This window comes from Coptis chinensis, chromosome 9 (genome assembly GCF_015680905.1).
Source record: "Coptis chinensis isolate HL-2020 chromosome 9, ASM1568090v1, whole genome shotgun sequence".
In the NCBI taxonomy this organism is placed as follows: domain Eukaryota; kingdom Viridiplantae; phylum Streptophyta; class Magnoliopsida; order Ranunculales; family Ranunculaceae; genus Coptis; species Coptis chinensis.
In genome coordinates this window covers 42,674,349-42,693,083 of record NC_141464.1, presented here as the reverse complement: position 1 = coordinate 42,693,083, position 18,735 = coordinate 42,674,349, and the positions used below count along the sequence as shown (strand labels likewise).

Below are 18,735 nucleotides of genomic sequence, written 5' to 3'. Positions count from 1 at the left end.
TTGGTTAGATTCTCACAGGATTGATAGTTTAAGTAGACTAACCGTGGTTTCCAGAAACTTACTATCATGTACAATCAATGATACTCAGTGCATGAATACTCATGAAAAGATATAAAAACTATTGCGTATGTATTAGCTTAAGTTTCTTAAAAACGAATCATAATTCGAATGCTAATGTGAGACTTCTAGATAATTTTCATCATTGAAAAAGAAATAAGACATTGTCACTAATTACATTTACTAACAAGAAACTATATACAGACTACAAGTTGCCCTTTTTTTTTTTTTTTTTTTTTTTTATTATTATTATTATTATTATTATTTTTTAAATATCACTCCCAAACAGAGTGATGATTAGTCTTCGAAATAGAAATAGATAAAGAAGGAATTACCTGATAACCGTAGACAAAATTAGAGTTTGGATTTTTGGAGCGAAAAGTTGTGGTAACATAATATATTATCTGAAAAAAACAAAGAAAAAAAGAGCACACTATATACAATTATATGATTAGATATATGTACAATTCCCTACTCAAGTTTACCATCCAGGGATGTGGTGAAGGTCCGGCCTCTTCTTGATTGAAATGCATTTCCTTAGTATCGCCAAAAAGATAACATATTCCCCAAATGGTGGCCCATTCTTGTTCACCAGATTCGTTCAAATGTTTCATCATCTTATCATCGCTTGGATAACAACGAACATGTCTCAAGTATCGCGGGTGACGTTTCCATTGCCTAAACCTTAATGAGCGAATTATCTTGTTTGTTGGGCACATAGAATCTACTTTTGACCCGGTCCAAGAAAAGTAGCTGAAAACTGTGGGAAATGTGTCTTCAAATCGCAAGCGATTCTGGTAAAAGTATATCTTGATCTCGAAAAAAACTGAGCTCGTTTCAAATTGGAGATAACACAGTTTAAGATATCAAAGAATGTATGACCTCGAGCAAGCGCATTGAAAACTACACATGCAGCATCATTGGCGGTAGAAAAATGCCAATCTCCCGTGATGTTAAGAAGGACAAACAACATCGCATTTCCCATGTTCATGGTCATGCTGGCTAAGGGAATGGTGATGTCTGGCCATCTGCCAAGTTTAGTTCCTTCATCTTTAATTTCAAGACCGTCACCAGATATCTTTGCTTAAAAGCAGCCATGAAAAGGAACGAAGTAGAGTTGTGATAAATGTATGGCCATGTTGTTTGCCGCTCGCGATATGGAAGATCTAAAGTCAGGGCAAGTGTTGCCTCTGAAAAAGACATGGTTTGTGCCACCAACTTTGATTGTGAATCCGTCTAAGAAAAAAACCATGAAGCGGCGTTGAATCTTTGGTGTATCTTCCATATTAGCATAAAAGTAGGCCGCCAAACTTGGAGAATAAGTTTGGTCAGGGCGAATAACAAGGGAAGACCACCCGATGTTAGTAATGCAATCACGGAAATGAAGTCCATAAGTATTGGAATCCATCATGGCCTGAAATGATTGCTCAGGGATGAGTTTCGGAGGTGTCCTGTTTGATGAAGATGCTACGTTCGATGAAGATGCCATGTTTGATGGAGTGGAGTGATGGGGAAAGATATGAGAAGAAATATGTCCAAGAAAATTTTGACTGGATGGAGGAATGAGTATGCAAGAAGATAAAACCTCCTGTAATCAAGTTTAAAAGAACACGTTAAAATTGTTATTATCACAACTTGAAATATGACAATCCTAGTAGGCATTTCTTACAAAAGAAGATACAAAGATAACAAAAATTTTAATTAAAGGCGCACATGATGAAATACTTAATAATAATAGTTTTATTTTATTTATTTTGGGTAAAGTTGAGTTTTGTAAAAACAGAACGCAACCCTTTTTTTTTTTTTTTTTTTTTTCATGGTTCAGAATGATGATAAGGATGGTGATGGGAATGCAGATTGTGGACAACACTGTTCAGGTCATTAATTTGTTGGCTAAGCTGGATTTGAAGGTTCCCCTGGTTGCCAGAGATCATAGTTTGATTTTCTAATGACTGAGAGTGAGTTTCCAATAGTGCCTCTTGATCAGCATCATGCATCGCTTGACGTTCTTGGAAATCCATAAGACTTTTGATGATGATTTTCCGACGCGTATGGAGTTCCCTCATTCCTTGATGAATTTGAATACCTTCCATGGGATTAAAATGTTCCCAGCGATGGGCACTTTCATCAAAGAAATGTGTGCGAGTTTGAGTTTTGGCCATCCATTTCATCCGGCGCCCAAGAACCACCCCAAGTACGTCTTTGTGAAGTATTGTAACAAATGCTCTTTGAAGAGGTATTTCTGGAGAAATCACTGGATAACCCCAACGATCATAATTTTCGTGACTAAAGTAGGCGAGGTGCTAACCTTTTTTGTTCTTCCTGGGTGATTATGCGTTCGGAGGTGTTGGATTATACAAAAATCATCTCTTTGATTCCTCGCATAATCCAAAGTAGGTGTAGTGAGGCCAGTGACTTCAAATTCAGGTGTGGACCCACCACCATCACATCGTGTCCCAAACCGAAACCGAGCACCGTTGATTTTGTTTCAAAGAAGCGTTGAAGAACAACGTGATTTTTATTTCCGACTTCGCCATGAGATCACGGTGGTCCGTGAGTAATTTTTGACGGAATTAAATGGGGACTCAAAGATCGAACCCCGAAGTCATTCATCGAATTTGAAGTATGCCTGAGATAACTTCCTTAGTTAATTCAAAGCGTTGTCCATAGGCATGGAAACAGAAATTTTCCATTTTCAGGTCCGCTTAAATTGGTAGAACATCGGGACCAAATCTCCTGGAATAGTCGCCTCGCATGATATAGTAAGAGGCATCCATCCCTCGACGCACAATTTAAGGGTCATAAAAAGGAGAAAATCGGCCATCATCAAAAATTTCAAGTAGTTCTTTCTCGGGTACTATCTTTCTTGGTTGATCCATTTGAAGGATAATTTATGGAAGGATAGCCAGTAGGAACCGGTGGAAATGAGAATGGGTGAAATGAAAGAAGATTTATAAGCAAATATAGGATCCGGTAACTAATCGTGAAGTCAAGTGCATCTAGATCTCAACTTACAAGTGAAACATGTGATGTTGGTATCCCTAATTATTGCGCAAAGAACTATGGGTATCCATAGTATGTCTTTTCATGTCGTGTCCAAAACAATTAAATGAGGTGGGTAAAATGATAGAGAATAATGGAGGAAAGTTTCACAGGGCAGTTAGACCTACACGTAATTTCAAAATTTATGATCATACCTCAATAATAGAAGATAGATAGAATAATTGAGAATTTTGCGCTACATGTGACAAATGTTACAAGCGCATGCAGTGCAAAAGGCGCTAATCTTCTCTGAAAACAATAAGTTGAGTTTGATTTATTTTATTGCTCTATTAATATTTCTTATTTGTTATGGTTTTGAATACTATTTTATGTTTATGATAAGGTAAAAATACAACTAATACACCTAAATTTATTAAAAGGATGCTCCTCCATATAATACGTAACCCGCACAAATGGTTGGAATTATTTAACACACCATAGTAATATACAAAGACGACAAAGGGAAAGTAGATATGGAGGTTATATAGATCTAGATATTCGGATGAAGTTATGCATGATTGTTGTTGGCAATGCCACTTGACAAAGTCAATTCTCGTTTGCAAAGGGTTTTAGAGCTAAAACAAGATACAATTGTAGCTAAATATGAAAAAAAGGCTGGAGCAAGTAGTACAAATGAAGCTTCCAACAACGAAGAAGCCAATGATGAAGAAAATGATGACTGACTTGATAATTAGAGTAACTCTAGTATTATGTAATAAGGGTGATATGTAATAGTTATCTTTTATTTATTTATTTTTATTTTATGTTTTTGCAATCATGTATTAGTTGTCGTTCTATTAATAAAAATTGTAATTCATTTGCTAAATCAAAGGAAGTAAATTCTAAATCACACAACATAATAATAATCACACAACATATCAAAATGATCAAATGAACAATTCTAAATCATACAACATAATAATACGTCATACAACAACCTCTAGACTATCCTACATCGCCTCCTCGTACGTGAACTCCTCCTCGACCGTCCTTGTGTTGAACTCCGTCTGTCCATCTTTGTGATGAACTCACTCTTGTGCGATCAATCTGAGCCTGTAACTCATCAATCTGGCGTTGCAAATCGTCATAATCTGCATGAGCTTGGGAAAGAAGTCTCTCTCTCTCAACACTGTAGGCGAATACCGAGGAGCACAAGCCATCATTTACACGAATGCTTGTCTCATATCTCATGCGTAGGTCATTCTGAAATAATAATTCATTAATAATTTATGACATTTTCATAATAAACCAAAATAATAAAACAAACCCAATAAAAATAATTACCAGAGATAGATGTCCAAGGTCAGGCTCTAACTGTATGACGCAAGTGGCATCAATAGAAGAAATGGGCTGGTAAATCGTCTGGCCACTCGGATCACTCAAACTGAAAACCCAAGGCCACTCGACGGTGAGGGGATGCAGCTTTGGAACAAATGTGTGCATAGGTCGACTGAAGCGTCGGTACTGTGACGGTGGCCAAACGGAATTCCGTCGACACCCAAATTGCTAACCAGTATGAATGTTGCAATGCGACATACATACCTGGGAGCAAATGACCAATAGACACCCTAAACCGATGCGGTAGTAATTGCTCTTAAGTCTGCAATGTAACTAGGTCAGAAGCCTGTAGCCAAGTCCAATGCACGTTACTCTCGATGACTTGCTTTAAGGTCATGTCCTTAGCCTCTGATACATGGGTAGGCGGATCAGGAGGGATACCAAACTATGGTGTGAGCTGTCTGTAACATCTATTCCCTAAATACCACTCCATATCACTCCCACAAGTGAATACCATCCTCCTATGAGAAATGAACAATGCATATCTACAGTCATTCGCGCCGATGTGCACAGATGTCCTCCAAGGCCTCCAAACAATAGAAGCATATGTGCTAAGCTCGATCTGGGTTCGGACAGAAGTTATGTTATGACTGATCTCACTGGTCAGACGGGCTCGACAAGGTCCGTGCCAAGCCCTGAGCCTAGGCCTCTCATCGATATACTCTGTGATGATAGAATTTGCAGCACGGAAATACTCATAAAACCATACCTCTAAGAGAATGACAAACCCTCCCATCTGGGGACTACTGACAACACCAAATCATGAGAAGCCCTATCTAAACAACGCAACAAATGACATTATATGGCTCCACCAAAATCAATACCGCCCAACTCATGCAAGTGCTCAAAGTTAGCTAGATATCCCAAGTTAATCGTGGAATGGCCAGAAGGAAAAAAGAAGACACCCATCAAATACATACAGAAAGCTCTTACATACTCATCAACATGTGCTTGACCATCATCGGAATCAAGTGACAAATAATCTATCAAAAACTGCAATCCTGAATCAGTAGTCAACGGTATAATGTATGTAGCCTTGATACCAGAAATCCTAACACCAGCACTGTCATATGACTCCTCGGTCAACCAAGGGAAGAAAGTCATCATTTGGGCACAACTCTGGAATTCAGTGCTACATCTCAACGGATTACCTAATCCTATACTCAAACCAGATATCATGCAAAAATCTAATGGAGTGAAGCCCAACTCTCCCTGAGGGAAGTGAAAAGTATGTGTACTATCCCACCATCTCTCAACTAACCCATTAATAACTCCCTGAATGTCAGTCTTATTGTAAGGGATGTCAACTAGATGAGCAAAGGGAGTCACTAAAATTGCATCTCTAACATGGTCAAGTGCACCGACTTTCTTAATATCATCCCACCACCGCGTCTTAAAGCAAGACGTGGAGTGCACCGAACCGATACATAACACATATCGATATCGCAAAATGAAACTAAAATTAAAAATAAAAATAAAAATATCGTATTGAACTACTAAAATTAACTACTACTACTACTAATTTATGAAATTAAAATACATACACGTTGTTCAAGAACAACTCTTGAGACATGCCTATCATGAAACCTCTTAGACAGGCCTAAGATGGTGAAATCAATAGCCTCGCGCAGAAATTCAAAATCGACTTGGCGATATTGAAGCTGCGTGATGGATCGTCGACCTCGACTCCTTGATTTCCAGCTCGGAGTAGTTGGTTCATCATCTAGATCACCACTGGGATTATCCCAAACGTATACAACTTTTTTCTTCTTCCTCACCGCCACCACTCCATCGTGTTTGGTTATTATAGACGGATTCGTCGTCGGAACTCATTTTTTTCATTTTTTTTTTCCTATTAACTAGAGTGATTGAGTTGAAAAAAAATTTGTAAAATGACAAAAGTCCATTTGTCGCGCGAGACATTAATCTTTGGCGACGCCCGATACGGGCATCTCTTAGCGATAGTGATCTTTGCGCCAATTACTAATGTCGTAGCAGGTGGGCTCTACAATGAATTTTACGACTACGAATTTGCGATCACCTAGAGTTGGTCGAAATTTGCTACCAGATTCTGTGGTCGCATTCTTCAAATTTGAAGAGTATGCTACCACCACCTAGAGATGCTCTAAACTACTAAAATTAACTACTACTACTACTACTAATATATTAAATTAAAATACATATATGTTGTTCAAGAACAACTCTTGAGACATGCCTATCATGAAACCTCTCAGACATCGGCCTAAGATGGCTGAAATCAATAGCCTCCGCAGGAAATTCAAAATCGACTTGCTTATATTGAAGCAGTAATGGATCGTTAGCCTCAGCTCCCTGATTTCCAGTTCCAGAAGTGGTTGGTTCATCATCTAGATCACCAATGGGATTGTTCCAAGCGTATGCACTATTACCCTTTGTTTTTTCTTCATCACCGTCACACCACTCCATCGTGTTTGGATTTATTATAGGCGTATTAGATGTAAGTAGGAAGTCATTTTTTTCCTAGAACTAGAGTAACTAAGTTGAAAAAAAAGTTGTGAAATGACAAAAGTCGTCGCGCGACATTATATTAAACATAGCGACGACATTAGCATCTTGTGGCGCACAAGACTAATGTCAGCTTGAGAGGTGGGCTCTACAAGTGATTTTGCGGGTGAAATTTGCGACCACCTAGAGATAGTCGAAATTTGCGACCAACTTCTTCAAATTTTTTCTTCAAATATAAAGAGTATGCTACCACCAGTTAGAGATGCTCTTAGTTTTCTTAATTTTGGAAAGTTCCAAACTAAGGTTCAATGCATATATATATTTTTGCTCCCACGTTCAATTCTTGTCTTTGTTATCTTTGGCGCCCGATACTAATGTCGCCAAGCAGGTGGACTCTACAAATGATTTTGCGGGCGAAATTTGCGACCACCTAGAGATAGTCGAAATTTGCGACCAACTTCTTCAAATTTTTTCTTCAAATATAAAGAATATGCTACCCCACCTAGAAATGCTATTAGTTTTCTTAATCTTGGAAATTTCCAAACTAAGGTTCAATGCATATATATTTTTTTGCTCCCACGGTTCAATTCTTGTACTGTTATGCTTTATTTGGTCACCATGAACAAAAACGTTTTTGGTCAGACCAAGCATAACAACCTCTAATTACACATTGATAGATTTGAACTTTTGAAGTACTTTTGACTTTATATCATGACCTGGAAAGATGAAAATGCTTCTATATCATGTCCAAACATTATATTAAAGATCCTAATTTTTGTCTTCGTGCTATAAATTTTCACATGATTATCTCCTTACCTCATTGTGCTTTTTTCACAACGCCTATGAGTGTTTTTTCACCATCAGCGCGTTACATTGTGCTTAGACTCAGGTTTCAGCCGTTTCAAAGTTGCATGTGTTAACCACGACAATAATTTCTTCTGTTGAGATTCGTAAGGTCGTGACGAAGGTGGATCTTAAGCGACCGAAACAGCGACAATATTTACATGACGATGAATCTAGTTAGACCACAACTTGCATAAACGTACATACTTTTGATTCGAACAGACGACGTGCATAATCGTACTGTACAATTTGTCTTTACACCACTAGTGCCAAGACACGAGCACTTGTTTTTTTTTTGATGCAAATCTTACTTATATTATCAATTAGAACCAAAAGGCAAGAAACACCCAGTTTTACACTACCAGAGGTCTACAGTTTACTGCTAACAAACAAATTGGAAGATCTACAAGGTCTAGCTGTTGTCTTGCCCAACTGGCTAGCCTGTCAGAATCCCCATTTACAAATCGACTTATCCACCTAAACATCCAAGAGCTGAACTCAGCCAACTTTTGCTTGATGGCTTCTCCCACTGCATTCCATTCCCATCTACATCTACCCTCTTGTACTGCCATTATGACCTCTTTGTTGTCGCCTTCAAACACAAAATGTTGCCCATCCATTCTTTGTGCCAGCTCACTTGCCACTTCAGCTGCTTCCATTTCAGCTTCTGCTGGGTCCAAAGCCTTGTACCTCCTCACCGCAGCTCCAATGATCTTCCCTTCATTATCTGTTGCTATTGCCCCTGCTCCAGCCCATCCTGTTTTTCTGCAATAGGAAGCATCAAACCGAATTACTACACTATCATTATGAATAATAGGGAAATTAAAGTCTAAGCTATTGCTGCCATTAGTAGAGGGGATATTAGAGTTAGAGGATTCTTCTCTGTAGGCCTGATAGCACTTGTTTGCTCCCACACTGCTTTCCCTTATCATTCTCTCTCTATTTGCCTTTCTCTTTTCAAACTTGAGCTCATTTCTGGTCTTCCAAATTTGGTGGAGCAAGAATACTATGTGTGTGCCTGCCAATCTCTTTTCATGCTCAGCTGAACAGCACCAAGTCATAATGAGGTCCAGTCTGTCTCTAAGTGAGAGTGGCGGTCTTATGTATCCTTGTTCCCACTTGTGAGCCAAACCACAGAGCTCTTATCCAGTCACAGTTGAAAAACAAGTGTTCTGCACTTTCCATCTCTTTTTGAGACAAACCGACGGGGAAAAGTCCCGACCATATTTTTCTCAAAGAAGGATGTAAGACCACGAGCACTTGTAACCCAAATATTCAATTTGGTTGGGAAATTACGGTTCTCATATTTAACTTCTTAGCGATGAAATCACGCCCGTGATTCGGACCGTTGGGTTCATCTCGAGGTCATGCTATTGGTACCTTGATATATCTATTACTAGACAAGTTTCATTTTTTCCCGATTTACAGCGATTAAACTTTGAATTCATAAAGATCAACACTTTGGTAAGGTGTCATGCATGCGACCCTCAAACTAACTTCGCCTCTTCAGGTGGGACTTGGCCATCGACTAGCAACTAACTTGCTATGACACGGAAGATCAACACTTAGAAGGCAAGCTTATCGGTCGTAAGGATCGGCGACCTAAGCAATTACATCTCGCAGACCCAAAGGGCGCTTTCCGGCCATTACTTGTGTATCACATACTCCAAAGAGCAATCGAGAGATCACCCAAGCCGTAGAACTCGGCTCAAACAAATGCGAGGAGATCAAAGTCGCCTTGGAAATAGAAATCTATTTTAAGCTTGAAATTTCTTGATGAGTTTTGCAAATGAGGCTCACGCTTTTGAAAAATTCTTTGCCTTGTTATGAACACAGGTCACCCACTATTAGAAGCGGGGGACTCTGGAAGAATCAAGTGCTACGTAAGAAGAACAAGCTAAATTTGTTACGGGGGCTACGAGGAGGTGTGTTTCACAAATTCTTACGGGGGCTCAAATGTAGCGGCAAGTTATAGTAAAGGGAACCCCAGCTCGAAGGGTACCCATTAGCGTGTTACTTACACTCCGTACTATGCAAATTCCAATTGATTTATGATTTTAAATATGCAAGAGTTCGGTTAAATTATCGACCTTGATTCAATTGTACTTCTAATTTCTATGTCTATAGCTTGATCTATAACAGGTTAATTACACTCCAACCTGGGGATCGCTACAACCAACTCGAATTAGGGCTACCTATCACCATCTGTGCAGATATAACCCAGACTTTTGAGCTCAATGCTCAACACATATCCGAAACTACCATTTATTTTGATATAATTCTTTTTTGGTATTAGTTCGATCTAGTACGTGCAGGTCGATCTAGCACGTGCAGGTCGATCTAGCTCCAAACTAGGAGTTGGGGGCTAGCCACAACCATCTCCAGACTGGGGCTTATTATTGACATCTAAATATGTTCAGTTATGTTATAATGCTCTATGCATCTATATAATCACTACTATTAGTTCGTACTAACTCTTTGATGCTAGCTCGCATTTTTTACAGGTCAATCAAGCTCTAAAACTGGGGCTAGCTATCAACTGCGATCAATCTCCAAATCAGGACACTCACTAGAGCCACCCGCTCACTAGAGCAGGTAGACTCACTCGGGTCACAACGCCCACCTGGGTATAACGCTCACTCGAGCTCAAATGCTATATAGCACCACCACTTCTCACTAGTTGGGGACCTATACTTCTAGGACCGACTCAGTGCAGAATGCTCTCTAAGAGCACCAGGCTCCCATGGGCCACATCGCTCACTTGAGCAAAACACTCACTTGAGTTTGAATGCTACATAGCGCTAACATTTCTCACCAATTGGGAACCTATACGTCAAGGGCCAGCCCAATGCAGAACGCTCAATAAAGCAATATGCTCACTCGAGCTCAAACACTTCCTAAAGCAGAACGCTCACATGAGCACTCCTGGTCCCTTGACCTACTGGACCAGATCGCTTACATAAGCGATAAAAGTTCCCTTGACCTATGCTCACTCGAGCAGAACGCTTCCGTAAGTGCTAAAAGGTGAGTGCTTACATAAGCGATAAAAGGTCCCTCGACCTACGCTCACTCGAGCAAAACGCTTCCATAAACGCTAAAATGTCCCTTGATCTACTGAAGCAGAACGTTTACATAAGCTATAAAAGGTCCCTCGACCTACGCTCGCCCGAGTAAAATACTTATATAAGCGCTAAAAGGTCCCTTGACCTACTGGAGTAGAACACTTACATAAGCGATAAAAGGTCTCGGCCCTCGACCTACGCTCACCCGAGCAAAACACTTACATAAGTACTAAATGGTCCCTCGCCTACGCCCACTCGAGCAGATCGAACGCTTACTTAAGTACAAAAGGTCCCTCGACCTACGATCACTCGAGCAGAACGCTTACTTAAGCACTAAGAGTCCCTAGATCTACGCTCACATGAACTCTAACACGCCCTAGAGCAGAACGCTCACTTGAGCTACAATCTCCTCACTAATTGAGAACCTACACTTCTAGGATTAATCTAGTATTTGTCAAAGCAGTATCATTCACATCTTCAATCATTACGTAACCCGTGTGCTTCCCACGTGTAGAGTTAATCTCTCATCAGATCGTCCTACGAAATAGGAACGACATAATGAGAGGGGGCTGTGTGAGGGACTAATATACACAATCAACGTATATTATACATGTGTTCAACACAACTCGTCACTATATCAAGACCTGCCAGGACGCTCATACCAAGACCTGCCAGGGCGCTCATATCATGACCGCAACCAGGTCGCTTATACCAAGACCACAACTAGGTCTTGTAACGCTCAAAGATGGAAATGCAGACGTTACAACAATTTTGTAACAACAATCATGCACTTTATTGCATTTGCATTAAAGCTCATTCAAGACCACATTAAGTAGAGGGGCTATAAAATCAGGAGGAGACATCATCTAAAAGGGACCTTCTCCACTCTGGAAGGGTATGACTTCTTCTCCACAATCAATCAATTTTCCTATTCAAATGACCAATCAATCGGAACTACGTTAGACTTGATTCCAGTTCACCGGAGAACTGGATATATAGGCAGCTCGCGTCTATCGTGAGCTCAGTCAAATCCACAACTCAATCCCATTATCCTAAGTTGTAAGACTAATTACGAAATCTAGTCTTTACAGCTAGCTAGTAATAAACTAATAATAACTAAACAAAGATATTAATATTTCTTTTAATTTATCATAAAGCCATTAGTCAAATTTGATTAGTTAACCAGCTCGTGCTTATTGTGTGTTTCACTCAACCGCGTTCTTCTTAGTTCTTAGTTCTTAGTTCTTACCCGTTCTTGTATATATTCTCTTTTGGCCAAACGCCCAAACCTATATTTATCCTTAGTTAGTCTTTAAATTCTAGACAAGTTAAATTGGCATACGAGTTTAATTAGTTGTTTATAGAATTATAGGACTGGGAAATTTTCATTGTTACTACTTACTACCAAGATTTCAATTAATTTTCTACCACAAGCTAGAGAACATTATTCCGTCATTCAAATACTTACCACCAAAGGTTTTCAATACGTAACGTACTAATTGATCATTTTAGCAAAAAAAAAAACTAATTGATCATTTGAAACTTGAAAGCATAGAATTGAAAACTTTATTGAATGACCAAAATTGTTAAGGTTACAAATTATATTGACCATTAGAATTTCTTGAACTAAATGCCCCACATAAGAAAAAAGTTATATATCACAAATTTTCCTAATATTTCAGGATATGTTTTGCCTAGCTCAAAATTAAAAAAAGTTATAAAATTTACCATTCAAGAGTTTAGGATCATTTCCAAAACCAAAACTAAATCTTAATTAAATGAAAAAATCCGAATAAAAAAAGGGAAAAATATCTTCAACAGATGACCTTTTTAGTGTGTTTTTTTCATTACTTTACCAAAAAAAAAGGTATTTGTTACTGCCAGACCCCAATTTGTGTTGGTAGGACTCCCAAAAACGATTATTTCAAGAGTGTCTTTATTGGTTTCAAAAATCAAAAAATAAAACAATTATTACAAGTATACTATTGATTTCCAAAAATTGAATTTGAAATCCCAAACTTAAATGACGGTTAGGTCGTTTTGGATTAAGTCCAAAGCAAACGCTTGGCCACACCGTTGGGACTTAGTCTAAACGATCCGTAGCTAAGTCGTTTGGACTAAGTCCCAAACGATGAAGCCACACCGTTTGGGAGTTAGTAAAACGACGATTATACACCGGTCACCAAAAAAAAAAACGAACTTTGAATTTTTTTGAAGTTCAATCTAACGACATGGCACATCGTTTCGAAATAAGTCCAAAACGATGTGGCCAAAATCGATCCAATTTGGACTTATAAAAATGGTTACACCGATTTGGACTTAGAAAAATCCCCAATGATATGGCCACACCGTTTTGGATTTAAGTCTCCAACAATATGGTCAGCAATGTTTGGACTTGGTTCAAAACGATGTGGCGTATGTCGTTAAGGATTTGAACTTTGAAAAAAAATTCAAAGTTCGTTTTTTTGGACTCTTGACCGGCGGTGTGGTCGGGTCGTTAGAATAAGTTCCAAATGGTGTTAATCCAATCGTTAGGACTAAGTCAAACGATTTGGGAGTCGTTTGAATTTAAGTTCCAAACGGCAATAAGCCGGAAGTCGTTTAAGTTTGGAGTTTCAAATTGATTTTTGAAAAAAATAACATATTTGTAATAATTGTTTTTTTTGGATTTTTGAAACCAATGGTACACTTGTAATAATCGTTTTTTTTGGAGTCCCCCAACACAAATTGGGTCTGGCAGTAACAAATACCAAAAAAAAAAGTTACCATGCATAAATAACCGGCTATTATAAGTAACCAGTTACCACTCTTTTATAAATACCACCCCTTAACTTTAGAAGAACAAAACCTCTCTGTTTCTCTCACCAAAAAAATTTCCATCATCTCAAATCTTTCTTCTTTCTTCTTCTGCAAAAAGTTTTTAAGCATCAAACATTTGCATGGCAGTAACTTTATCATCACATGAAGTATCTGACTTGTGTCTTGGAAAACCTGCTTTGAAATCACTGCCCCTTTCTTCAAAACTCATTGAAGCTTTAAATGCATTAAAAACCACTGGGGAAACTTATCTAAGTGTTTGGGATTGTACTCATTCTTGTCAAAAGATTCAGTCTTTTGTTGAAACAGAATGTAAATGTGTTGGGAAGATTTCTATGGTTGATATTGTTTGTTTTCTATGTAAACAACAACAACAACAACAACAACAACATGTAGAAGAAGATGAATCAAATTTATCTTCTTTTCTTCAGTTACCAGTTTCCGTTATAGTTTCAAAGGGTGATAGTATTATTCGGCATGTGGAGCCACATTCAAGGTATGTTTTTTTGGTTTTTTTGTGAATTTTGAGTTGGTGGGCTTGTTTAATTAGTCTGTTGTTTTGTGGAATTAATGAAATTTTGGGGATTTTTTTGCATGGGAAAAGAATCCGGCAATGTGGAAGATTTGCCGGATTACTTCATGATGGAGTTTATATATAGGAGCTTGAGAGGTCTCTTTTTTTCTCGCTTTATTTTTTTGAATCTCTATTTGTTTATGTTGTGGTGATTGATATTGTTATTGAGTAAAATTAAGGAAAGATAAAATAAAAAATAGGCTATTAGTTTCCTGTCATTTTCCTTAAAATGTAATAAATAGGTAGTACAATAAATTTGTGATTTTAAAAAGTACCTGTAGTGTTAATCCCATTTTCGGCTACTATGATTAATGAGAGAAGAGAAGTTTTTTTTTTTAAAATTTAATTTTGAGTACTAATTTTGGAAAAAGTAGAATTTTTTTTCCAATTTGAGTTTTTTTCTTATTTTTGTTATAATTATTATTATTACAATAAGTGGGTGTAGAGCAATATCTTCAAACAAGCTATGGAATCAAACTTAGTTAGTACATTAATTTGAGTTTTATACAGATTACATTTTGTTTTGATTTAGTTTTGAAGGTAATTTTAGCAACAAGCTGATCAATTTTTATGTTTTATGGATATTCAGCTTGCTGGAAGCTATTGATCTTATCAATGAAGGAGCTCAGAACCTTGTGATTCCGATAAAAAACAGCAGAGAGAAACCACTTCAAAAATTGTCTTTGGGTAACACTACAACCCTTCATAATGGCCAAGAATTTTGTTGGATTACTCAGGAAGACGTGGTTCGATTCTTGCTCAACTTGATTGGTCTGTTTTCACCTATTCCTGCGTATTCGATCGAATCTCTTGGACTTATCAGTACAGACCTCAATGCCATTGCGTACCATGATCCAGCATCGTCTACAATAGACATGATTTTAGATGCCCACGCTAAGCAGACTTCTGTTGCTGTGGTTGATGAAGACGGAATACTAATTGGGGAGATTTCGCCATTTACACTTGCTTGTTGCGATGAGATGGTTACAGCTGCAATAACTACTCTCTCAGCTGGTGACCTAATGGCTTATATTGATTGCGGAGGACCGCCTGACGATATCGTTCGAGTTGTGAAGGCTAGACTGAAAGAAAGGAAGTTGGAGGGAATGTTAGATTTACTTGAGGACACTTCTATGCCTTCATCGGGTACTTCATCTGATGAAGAGTTTGCTATTTCACCTACTGCGACGTTGTTGTCCTCAAACTCTCGGTCAGGGAAGTATAGTCGATTTGGAAGTTACTCGACGAGAATGGTGAGGAGGGCTGAGGCAATTGTGTGCCATCCTAGGAGTTCACTGGTTGCTGTAATGGTTCAGGCATTGGCGCACCGCGTCAATTATGTTTGGGTCCTAGAAGAGGACTATAGCCTGGTTGGAATTGTCACATTTTCGGATATGTTGAACGTCTTCCGAGAACATTTGCATTCCAAGTAGTGTAGAAGAGCTGTAAAGGGAGTAAAAAGTTTTAGATAATTACGGAGTTAGTGTGTATAATCGGGTGTTTGTGGAGTGTGGTTCTGTGTTTTCTTTTCCCTGTGTTTAGAATTTTAGATCTTTTGCATTTGTTCTTTTTGATGTGTGGGTGTCCGAGTCTGTTATGTTTTTTTGGTCCAAAGGAGTTTTGAAAGACTTTTGAGAGAATTGAACCAAAAGGGATCTGAGCTTGTTAGAAACTTAGAATCTCTTTTGGGATCCCATCTTTCATTGGATCCCATCTTTCATTTGGTTGAGCTGAATAATGTAGTATCTTTATCGCTTTCTTCAATACTAGTGAAAATTCCAAACAGCATGTGAAACTGTCCTTTCATTTCATTTATTATTGCAATTGTGTAAGCGTGCCATGTGTGAACCAGGGCATCTTTGGCTTTAAGATAGAAATGACGGTTTGATCAATTTTGAGGAAAACCACTTATCAGAGTTAAAGTACAAAAACAATACAAGTGCTGAAGGTGAAAGAAACTGAATGTAATCTAAAACTTGCAAGTATCTGAGAGTGAGAGATTCCTTCTAGTTGAGTACCGTGAGAAAATTGAGAGTTGGTGGACATAATTGCCAAAAAAAAAGTGTCTTCAAGAAAACATGAAAAAAAAAACTAACAATATTGCGTTTGGAGAGAATTATTTGTCACCTAGGCCAAGGCAAAATCAGGGTGTTTTGGTGTGTTCACTCCTTGGTGCAAGTATATCTCCAAACCCGATGGAATAAGGGTGGAATTTGGGTCGGGTTAGTCCAAACCCGATGGACTATAATCTGATTTTTGTTGGTCCTGGGCAAACATGTCAGATCCGTGGTCCTGGGTTGGTTTTGTAAAATCAAAACCCGACTCGGTTTTGGATTGGACTTGGGTTAGAATATCAAAAAACCAAAAAACTTGAGCCCTATATATTTCAATCCTTCTATTCTTGTAAAAAATAAGATTGAGAATCTCTATTTTAGATTGAATAATATGATCAGCGAGGTTAGTTTCATTTTCAAACAATCAAATCTTTTTTATTTCATTAGAATATTTTAATTTTGGTGTTTTTTACCTCCTAATTCCTCCAAAACAAATCTGAGAAGTTTGACCTAACCCGACATAATCTAACCTAATCCGAATTGGTCAGGCTAGGACTTGGATTGAAAATTTAAGGACCGACTAGGACTTGGTTCCAAACTTGGGTTGAAGCATTTGAAACTCAGTTGAGCTCAGATTATACCTCAACCCGACCCAACCTGCCCGAATTCCACCCCTAATCGTCACCTCGTTGTTCATTAGAGGTGCAGTTAGTTGCTCGTCGTGTGCCCATGTGTGTTACAGTGTTAGTTCATACAAGTTTCTGCTGAGGGAAATTCGTATATTATAGGTTTCACCTATTTGGCTATTTCTGCGTTGGTTGGATTTCTGGATGAGGAGTTGATTGTGTCTTGGATGCAGTGTCGTGATTCTGAACTAAAATTTTGGAATTCTGTCTAATATTTCGGTTTTTAAAAAAATTGAAATTCCGAACATAGAGTCGAAATATTGATTATTCTGAAATCAATCGAAATTCTGAATATGATAGGAGTCGGAATTTAATAAATTTCAGTTTTTGGATTTATTGGAATTCCGAGAATTCCAAAATCCCGAAGCTTGGATGGAAATACTTGTCGGAACATTGTTTTCACGGGTTTCATTCTGTTCGGATTTGAAGGGTTTGTTTGTTTCTGAAAACTTACAGCATTCAGTTAAATTTTAGGCTCCAGCTACCCGGAGGATATTGTAAATTTTATTAGCATCCCGCGCAACAATCCAACTTCTGTCAATTCAAGTCTTTTTTATGAAAGTCACCCTGCTGCAGAATAAAAAGTCATGAAATAATATTCATTGTACTTAATTAAATTCTATTTGACATTATTGAAACGAATGAAATCTTCTGCCACTTTTAAATGGTGTGAGGTGGAGAAATGATCTGCATTGCAGCCTCGCAGATATATTCATATATCTTATGTTGTGTTTCTGTTATGAGGCAATGGTCCAATCACTCCAATGACTCAATAATCTACGAGATTAACCCATGCACAATCTGCTTCTTCAACACAGACATACATATTTTGCTTTTACTACACAGTCATGGTTTTATAATCAAATCATATTTAAGTATTTAACAACGACTATGCCTCTATTAGAAATTTAGAAGCCAATTCAGCAAAGTCGGTAAGAAAAATAAAAAAAAATGACTTGTGAGGCATAGGTTGCATCGTTTACTGGTCCTAGTACTAAAACTTAACTTTCAAAAGTAATCGGAATACAATTAAGTGAATTAACCCTGTGTGAGTGTGTGACTTTACCCTTGTAATATAAGTGGTCTACACGACAAAATCAACCTAATAACCCGTCAACGCCTAATTTTTAAGTATTGTCATAACTTTGGTATATCAGTCTTAGTTAATACTTAATACCATGTCAAATTGATAATTAATCTAAAATATCCGTGTTTATGCCATTTTGACTAGTGGGAAATAGCAACAAACTACCCTTTCAAACAAAGTATCATCAACTTGAATATTGGAAGTTCACTTGGTATCTGGAAACTGGAGTTAGACTAGTTGAAACTCTTCATTTCAGTCGACACAATATATATATTTATTTGTAGTAGATCCCGTTGATTAATAAAACAAAAAACAGATCCCGTCTAGTTGTCAAGAACAATTACAAAAATTTCTTAATACCTCTTTCTGAATCTGTTTTTAGGTGATCAATTCAGGAATGTAGTTTGCGAAAATTACAAAAAGTTACAACCTGGATTTGCTTAAACAATTCGAGTAGGCGAAAAGTTGGATATATGTTCAGATCTAATGTATTATATTTGTCGTCTAGATCAAAGATTGATCATATCGTGCACACGTTTTGCCCGTGGACCATATAATAAAGGTAAGATTTGAGAGTCACTAGCAAGTCAAACAATAGTTCACATGGAACTAACTCTGGAATGTTCATATTGCTTTCGATACATTTTCTATCTAATAAAACAGGTCGGTGTGGGCATGCAGCCACGTTCCG

The 18,735-nt window shown here is 37.9% G+C and overlaps 1 protein-coding gene across 1 annotated transcript; it reads left to right on the top strand.

Moving 5' to 3' along the window:
- The first annotated feature begins 13,650 nt into the window (after nt 1-13,650).
- On the top strand, nt 13,651-16,005 carry LOC147476136 (CBS domain-containing protein CBSX5-like). The gene is made up of 2 exons (XM_086582664.1): nt 13,651-14,139; nt 14,807-16,005. Exons 1-2 carry the CDS (start codon nt 13,766-13,768, stop codon nt 15,648-15,650), a joined length of 1,218 nt encoding a protein of 405 aa, XP_086438790.1. The 5' UTR covers nt 13,651-13,765; the 3' UTR covers nt 15,651-16,005.
- The last annotated feature ends 2,730 nt before the right edge of the window (nt 16,006-18,735 follow it).